Here is an 8,774-nt window from a genome sequence, read left to right as displayed (position 1 = left end):
ATATAGCCACAAATACAAAGACACCACTCGATCTAAAGCTAAAGCCAAAGCAATACACATGTGGCTGTACCGAGCCCTAATAATGCAGTGATTTGTATGAAAACCTGAATGCAGGAAGCTGCTTTTAGAAGTTTCAAAAGTTTCTGTACCAAGGGGTGGGGGTGGGGGTGTTTCTTTCGCGTGGAAGAGGATTCATCGGCCTTCGCACGAATCCACTGTTGTTTAAGATTAGCTCCCAGAAATGGAGTGGTTTGTTCATTTGATTAGCTCTTGTTAGCTCCATAAACATCAATCGAAAACATGTAAACATGCAGAGAAGAAGCAGAGAAGAAACATTAAGAAAAGAACGATTTAAGTGACAAATGGGCTTCATTTTGATCTTCCTGCGTCTCATACGCTTCCACAACTTTTTATTACAGCCATATATGCACAATAAAATACTGCCACAGAAAGAGGGTGCATTGACTGGAATTTTTTTTTGGTTTTGAGCAAAGCATCCCGCAAGAACAAATATAACAATGATTTAGCCATAGCTGTCTCGACACGATCAAATTGAACTCCCCATCACGTAGCCACCAGCGAAAAATGAAAATTCGAGTTTCCATTTTTTTCCTATTGGAACTGCTACTGTTCGGGTTCGAACCGGTGCTGCTCATTTCTTTCAGCTTCATTAAACTAACGGTGCCACCAGATTCCTCATGAATGGCTATAGAGTATGGTCTGGGTGTTGATATGCAAGGCAGCATAACAAGAGGCTGCTTCCTTTAGTTTGGGAGAGCTATTGGACGAAGTTTTTTTTTTTTTTAAAGTGAAATGGCAAATACCATGCTTCCATCCTTCTTTTTCCTCATAAAAAATAATTGGATGTATTGGGAAAAAAAAGAGCCTAAGCAGCTCCCCTAGAACCATTTGACCTCCTTGCTGCGTCCATATACCACTTTTTTAAGCGCTCTCGAGACAGAACTACCTGCAAGCCAGTCAAAAATAACAACTCATTCATGCTTCTGAGAGTAAGTGAGTGCATATATTTATGCTTATAACTCCATCCAAGTCCGACAACAGAAATGCATCATTTTTCTCCCTAGTGTTACTTAGGAACAGTGCATGCAATTATAATGACTCGACAACAATAAGAGCATCAATGCATGCATTGTTTGGATTACCTGCTTTTCCCAGTCCGTTTTCATAGTAATGCCCAGAAGTACTATAGTTTGAACAGCTGTACCGATGATCATTCCAATCCAAATCCCCTGCAATGAGTTCGAGTGGAAAAGATTTAGCTCTTATTTCCTAATTTTACAGTATGAAATTATCCCGGAACAAACTGGGGGACATTATGAACAACAGCATAATTAAACTTTTTTTAAGAAAATCTATAGAAAAACTTTTCAGGGTGCATTTCTAATATCTTTCATTGAGGCCTGTAGCTGCACTATCATTCAAATTTAGTGTGGCCACATAGAGCTAAACAGTCAACTGATGCTCTAATCTTTTTTTTTTTTTTTCTTTTATAGCAAACATTAGACGCTCAAACAATATCAGTGTTCTCTGCAAATAATTCTTTCCTCCATGGTGCCAAGGGACCGAACATAAATAGTGCTGCCTCTATTTTTTATTTTTTTTGGTGGAGAAGAACCTCAAGCAAGTCCTTATGTGTTGTGATAGACTGGTGTGATTTGAGATGCAAAACAACAGCATTAAGATATGGAATTCATTTCTAACCTTCACATGAAAATTGAGCCCATAACCAAGCACAATTCCTAGAGGAATGCCGATCAAGTAGTAGCATGTTATGTTTACGTAAGCAACCACACTCTGCCAACCAGCACCAACGGCAACCCCTGTACATATGAGAGGAGATCATGTGCTTAAGTTCAGATAAAAGGAAACTATAAATGATTCCAACAAATAAGTCATAACTTATTTCATCTTAAGATAAAATTCAAAAGCTTCACAAAACCTACACATAATGGCTTTGTTATGCCCATTATACATTGTTGACCCTTTCTCTATTAGCTTAAGTTTTTGGGATCAAAATGTTACTCAACATGGTACAGAGCTCAGGTTTGCTGAAGGTCATAAGTTCGAAACCTCTTACTTAGTTACTTATTTTGATAGTCTTGACTCATTTCAATCATTGTTATGCCTCCGTGAATGATCTGGGCTTCACTGAGCGATGTTAAGCATATACATTGTCGACCTTTTCCATCTTAGCTTAATCTTTTGGGAACAATTAGTTACTTAAACAAGCTTCATGTTGCCAAAATTGCATTGTGGAATCTGCTTAATGTCCTAATTTCCCATGGTTCCTCTTAGATCGAATTTGTCAAGAATAATAATGTTTTGCTCGTGTTTTTTGGAGCCCTAAACTAAGAATTCAACCGAGCGAAGAATTCATGAACCCAAATCCATAGCTAGAGATGTTCTGAACTAGTAGGTTTTGATATTTAAAAATTTAAGTACAATTTTCTCATAATTTCAAGAGCTTATCCCATATCTTTGACAACTGACGCACATAGAAAGACTGAAGAACTGCTTACTCCATGGTTGAATTCTTAAGCATATTTTCCCCCAGGATTATCCTTATCTAGGTTGATGAGGTAGGAAAGGAACAAAGATGACATTCTTTTAACAATATAGGGTAACTTCATTGAAGAAACATGTAGAGGTATCGCTCTCCACATACTTCATATGCATCTATGGTTCTTCCAAGGAGGGGTTGATGCAGATCCAATCAAAAGTTATTTCAACTGACTCAGAGTAATTGAACATCATGCATTACCAAATGCAGTCTTTTGAAAATTTCACAGTTTTCTATAGACATTTTAATATCAACAGTATCAGAAATCTTCGAGCATCAATAATGGTTTAGGAGTTTCCTAGGATTTTAAAAGAACTATCTTGAGGGCTCTTTATTATTTTACCTAATAAGGTGACGTAGTTAATATCATCATATTGCTATGCGAATGTGCCTCAAATAGATTTTCAAAAGAGACATACCTGAAAGCACTGGTTGAACACTGTTCAGCAGTATGGAGAAAGCCAATAGCAGAGAGAGGTCATCAACTGCTCTGGCCACTGCATCACTCTCAGTAAATATGTAAGCAAGTTTGCCACGGAACATCAGAAACAGCACGAATAGCACAGATCCAATGATCAAGGATGTAAGCACTACGTTGACGATGGAGAACTTTGCCCTTTTTGCACTCCCTGCTCCAAGTTCATTTGCCACCCGAACTCTGTATATATATTTTTTTAAATTCAAGGGCAGAACAAAACTTCCGATGGATTCTCAATACTCAAGAAAAGAATTTATATCACAAATCAAAAAGAACACCTAGCTAGCCATTGTTGTCCAGCATACAGTGATCTTTTTTTTTTTGAGAGAGAGAGAGAAAGAGGTGTGAAGTAGTGTTAATTATGGATGCCTTAATATTTTTTGAGAGAGAGAAATCATAAACTGCTGTTCAACTCAGTTGACAACATATGCCTCGGTAATTGTTATAATTCTCAATGTGCAAAGTGAGACCAGATTAATCCTACATCTGAAATCAGGATAAGATAAAATGTTAGAAGAGTGGAGGTACCCTGCTGCAGACAAGAAGCCAACAGAAATCATCATCTCCCATCCATTAATATTGAGGCTGTCGGAATAAATGAAGACAAGTTGATATAGAAACCAGCATCACATCAAGCATGAAAAGAAAATTGATTCAGAAGCTGCAAAGAGACATGGAATTCCATGGGAGCAATATGAGTACCAGATGGAGAGAGCATCTAGGGCAACTTCTGCGTTCTTCATATATCCTGTTAGAAGAACCAAGACGGTGTTGTACCACAGCTCCAGACTACATAGTTAGAAAGCTACTTATAAGCAAAAATATCCAAGAACGAACCAATCTTTTTTACAAGTCGAGGTGTTAAGGCTTGTCATCGTTGAAGAAGTGATAATATGCTTAAATAAGAGGACAAGGAAGCTAGTACCATAGCATGAGGCCGGATGACAGAGAGAGCTTGATGATTGCCCACAGATCCTTAAAAGCAGCAAATGAGAACCCTGTCCAAGTCTCAGGACACCCCCCGAAGAACACGAAACCCAGCTCACCTAATACGGGGACCCACATTGCCAAGATCATCGAGCCCATCACGCCGGGAAGCCCCAGGCCAAGCTTTATGGTCATGAACCATGAGAGAGCGCCGTGGATAGCAAGTGTGAGGACTGCCAAGTATGTGATGATGATGTTCTTGCTCTGAGCTTGGAGATACATTTGGAGTGTGAATGCCAATATGTAGGAGAACATGACCGGGATGAACCATAGTGAGATGGTGCCGGCCATTTCCGCGATGGACTCCTCTTGGCCAAGTAGCTTCAGGAGCGGAGTCGTGAAGACAAAGACGGGAAGGATTATTAAGCTGCAGATGAACAAGATGATCCAAGACCTTTGGAGATAGATGCCCAGCATGTGGTATTGTTTTGCACCATAAGATTGCCCACAGAGAGTTTCCAATGCACTTGCCATGCCCAGCTGCATGGTACGTAGAAGATAGAAACCACATCAATACATCCGTTATTTAAGATTTGCTGTCATCAAGTACTTTCAGTATAGTAAAATGTCTTATCCTGAAATTAGTGAGTGAAAGAGGATACTGCATGACTCTTTAGTCAATCTATAGATCTAAGATTTCTTCTCTCCTCTTTGCTGAGAAAAAGGAGGAGACAAGCTCCAAGCTGTTAGTGTTAATTGCAGCACAAATCACTGTCTTGCTTCACTATGAAGAAACCAGGGATTAAGCATCCATTGAACATCCTTTAAAGATTTCAGACAGTACAGAGATGATGATGAGGTCCACCATCCACGTGCGTATCACAAACAAGCCTTAAAAATTTCTGGTGTTACCTCTGTCAATTTATTCGATCATGTTGTTCCAAAATTGGTGCGTACCACTTGCTAATAAAGCTACGTACTTTTCGTCAAGGGATGCACTCTGTATGCTTCTGTTAACAGATAATTGCAGCAATGGCGAAAGGAGCAGCTATTCCTAACAAAAGGATACAAGGGAACAACCGATGGTAGTAACGAAAGAACCACACTGGAATTCTAGGAGAGTTCTTTTCTAAAATAAAGGTAATCTAGACGAGTCAGGAAAGGATGATGCACTGCCATTGTTTTACAAACAGCATCCATGGGGTCAAACTCAATGATGTTCATTTACTTATATATGGCAGTCCATCTATATCTTCACACAAGTGAGCAGATGGCCATGGCATACCTTTGTTTGGACATCTTCCCCACCTACCCTTTTTTTAGAAATAAGGAAAGGTTGCTGCCACCAGAATTTGAGCCCTCGACGTCTATGGGGGAGAAATGCTGACCAGCTGAGACAAGGCGGTTTTCCATGTGTATGCATCATTTCTCTCCTATAAGATTTTGTGCATATCGTCATTTTACTTGGTAATGAATCACACTTTACATTTTCATAAAATTATGATTTTTTTTTTATCACTCATTCATTTGTCTCGAGTTATAAAACAGGAGTGCCACCTTCCATGTTTGAATCTAAAGCTCCACAAGTATCATGGTGAGAGGTGCCAATCAGCAGATCAAGTTCTATCAAGTATTTAACTGAAGTTTGAAAAAGGTGTAGGTTTGCATGTTTTAGTTTTCTCAAGAAAAAGGTCCGCATGCTTTAGGAGTCGAGTGATAAAGCTAATAACAAGCTCAGCTCATCTACAATAGATTGAAGAGTCAATCACTAAACTAAAGATCATTATTTGATTACTACCACAACCTATAATATAGAGAAATCTTTTACAATTTATTTTTGTTTCATATAAAGTTGCCTGAAAGTTCTGATTGTTTATGGTTTCATATTTTTTTCAGAAATATAGTGAGGGTGACCTTCTCGATTCAAACCCTTGACCTCTCCTAAGTCATTGGTGGTTTCGTGTCACAAAAACTATAAAAAAATATAAAATATATAAATAAATCTACCTCATTCTATTATCTTAAGTTTTTGAAAAAAGTAGTGATTTTAACATGGTATCAGAGTAGAGATTCTGAGTGTGAATTCTGTCTCCACACTCTTTAACCTCATTATTAAAAAATTTCACATATTGGGCTCACCCATTAAAAAAGAAGTCCGCCCCACATGTGAGAGAGAGTATAAGAAAATATAAAATATATAAATAAATCTATCTTATCCTATCAGCTTAAACTTTGGAAAAAAAAAGTGATGATTATAACAAAAACTGTAAATGCTTTTTAACCACAAAAAAAAAAAGGTACGCTCAATTGAGTCAATTCTCCTTTGGGTCGATCTGCTTGAGGAGTTTAAGTAGCTGTTATAATGGACAGAGCTGTTTGGTAAATCCATCATCTATACTTGCACTGAATCCCCATTACAAAAGACTTCATCATTTCAATCTACCTCCTCCATGTTTCTTTTGTCAAAGCTTGAGACTCATTTCTCTTTTGTGATCTTTTCTGGAAAAAGATTAGGTGAAACCTAACTATTTTCATTAAGTTAATAAATGAGAGTTAGAACAACCAAGAAGAAAGAATAAGGGGTACAAAAAGATCTCATGCAAGAGAAGAAAATAACCTTTCAATTGTTTTTTAATTTTATTGGGACTGAAGAGGCATGGTTCCGTACGTTTCTTTCTCACTTTTCTCCACCCGCACCTCCTTCGCATTGCAATACTCTAATATTGCACTACCTTTTTTTATAAATGTGGTACTGTAAGTGTCTTTATCTTTAAAAGACATATAATTGCCTTAGTATTGATAAGATCCCAAAAATTCAGCACCATTCTGAAAATATACATCAGTCATACCCTTGATACACAAACAACCCAAAGATAGAGCCAGCATGGAGCAAAATTATGAATAAGACTTTGAGGGGATACTCCAAACTATAAGTGGGACCCATCCAATTAATGCTACAAGACTCATTCAGCTTGGCAACCCAAAGGATGTACAGCTTTTAAGTCTTTGTAGAATATCAAGGCCACAGGACGGTGGGAAGTCCGTTTTTATTTTTTAAAATATGAATTCTAAAACAAAAAAAAAAATGAGAATTTTGATTTGGAAAATTTTAAAAATATTATAGGGAAAAAAAAAGAAAACCTACAAATGTACAAAAAGATAGAACTTATGTCCTTCTCAAGCTTAATTCTTGGGTCCATTGCGCACGTAATGACAGCCGACGCAAAGACCAGACGACAAAATGGTGACCAAGACAACAACCTTCAACCCCAATCTATCACCGCACTCTCCCATTTTGTAAGTTCACGAACCTTTATTTGTTTCATCCAAATTATTAAGGTCAGAAAAAGGGAGAAAAATTCTACAAGTTCTGAAACTAAAAGATCAAAATTCTACAAGTTCTGAAACTAAAAGATTAAAATTCTACAAGTTCTGAAACTAAGTTTTTGAGAGCTTTTCTTTCCTTACTCTTTTTTTTTTCTTTGGTAGATTGCCATTTAATCTCTACTAACCAACATCTTACACACCGTACCCGAGTGTCGGACCCATAAATGAAACATGACCGCCAGTCGCCCGCCGGGCCGCACAGCTGCCCGCGCAACGCGGACCTCTGTCCCCCATATTACCTTCCCCCAAGACCCAGTCCCGTTTTCTGGTCCCCGCATAGGTCGGACCGGTTCCGATCTCCATTTCCGTTGCAGAGCACAGCTCAGGGTACTTTGAGAGCCGTGCGAGCTCCGCATGACACTTTTTGCTTTCAGCGTATCGTCCGCTGCTCGCTTTGAGATTTGTGTAGGCGGGTAAACAAGGGAGTTAACCGCGGTCCGGGTTCAGATGGACTAAACACGAATCTGAAAGGACTAAATTAGGTTTGTAGAGATAATTGGTTCGGCCATCTGAAACCGCGCAGTTCCCTTTTTTTCATCATTAACCCCTAAGATTCGTGCTTGGCACCAATGGTGTCCTACGTGTGCGTGTACCTTGGACGACATTTCTAAATCATGGACCATGCACGCATCTGTGAGTCCATGTGTCCTGCCAACCATGTACCTTTCGATGACGTTCAAGGTTGTTTATGGTTCAAAAGGGAAGAGAAGGAGAGACGCGGGATGAGGATCGGACGGTTTACCAGGATGCCGTTGGCGAAGCGCATGAGGACGGTGGAGACGAGGGCGTAGCCGGCGAGCTCGGTGGCGCCGATGTGGCCGATGAACGCCTGGCTGATGACCGTCACGCCGAACGTCGAGACGCGCGTGAAGATGGACGGCCCCGCCACCACCCACAGCTTCTTGTTCTCCACCCACAGCCTTCTACTTAACTTCTCCTCCTCCTCCTCCTCCTCCGCCGCCGCCACCACCTCCCTCTTCTTCTCGCCGGCGAGGAGTTTCGCGGTTAAATCGCTCGCCATCTCTCTCTCTCTCTCTCTCTCTCTCTCTCTTTTCAATGGAATCTGTCCAAGCGTGGAGAAGGGTTTTGTATGGAGAGGGGTGGGGCAGAGTGATTATAAAATTACCAAAATACCCCCACGGCAACTACCACTGACAAATAATACATCAGTATAATGGGAATTTCATGTCCTAAAAATCTCTTGGTTTGCCCACTGGAGATTTTATTTTTAGGCATGCCCGCTTAGAAAATATTTTTTTTAGAAAACTAATATCCTCATATATGATATCTTAAAAATAATTTTTATTTTTAATTAATCATGGAAAAATAGTGCATTTCGAAATGGTATATATTTGGTCGAACAACTCTTTTCCAAAAAAATATATAAAATATTGATTATAT

The 8,774-nt window shown here is 39.2% G+C and overlaps 1 protein-coding gene across 1 annotated transcript; it reads right to left on the bottom strand.

Moving 5' to 3' along the window:
- Window positions 1–350: 350 nt before the first annotated feature.
- On the bottom strand, window positions 351–8,428 carry LOC103709068 (protein DETOXIFICATION 21-like). The gene is made up of 8 exons (XM_008794248.5): window positions 8,116–8,428; window positions 3,985–4,526; window positions 3,762–3,848; window positions 3,588–3,644; window positions 3,001–3,239; window positions 1,723–1,841; window positions 1,164–1,250; window positions 351–967 (listed from the first exon to the last, which is right to left on the bottom strand). The coding sequence occupies exons 1-8, from the start codon at window positions 8,392–8,394 to the stop codon at window positions 887–889; spliced, it is 1,491 nt and encodes a 496-aa protein (XP_008792470.2). The 5' UTR covers window positions 8,395–8,428; the 3' UTR covers window positions 351–886.
- Window positions 8,429–8,774: the final 346 nt, after the last annotated feature.

Source organism: Phoenix dactylifera, chromosome 8 (assembly GCF_051530095.1).
Source record: "Phoenix dactylifera cultivar Ajwa chromosome 8, Ajwa_hap1_PhDact_Kaust_v1.1, whole genome shotgun sequence".
Taxonomy (NCBI): Eukaryota; Viridiplantae; Streptophyta; class Magnoliopsida; order Arecales; family Arecaceae; genus Phoenix; species Phoenix dactylifera.
Note: the sequence above shows the minus strand (reverse complement) of the source record. Positions and strands in the feature narration are given on the sequence as shown.

Bases quoted from the DNA above. Each gene is read 5' to 3' on its own strand.
- LOC103709068 (XM_008794248.5), bottom strand. From the start codon at position 8,394: ATGGCGAGCGATTTAACCGCGAAACTCCTCGCCGGCGAGAAGAAGAGG. The intron at 3,645-3,761 runs GTACTCATATTG...TTATTCCGACAG, and splicing joins CTAGATGCTCTCTCCATCTG to CCTCAATATTAATGGATGGG. The intron at 1,842-3,000 runs GTATGTCTCTTT...TCATATGTACAG, and splicing joins TGTTCAACCAGTGCTTTCAG to GGGTTGCCGTTGGTGCTGGT.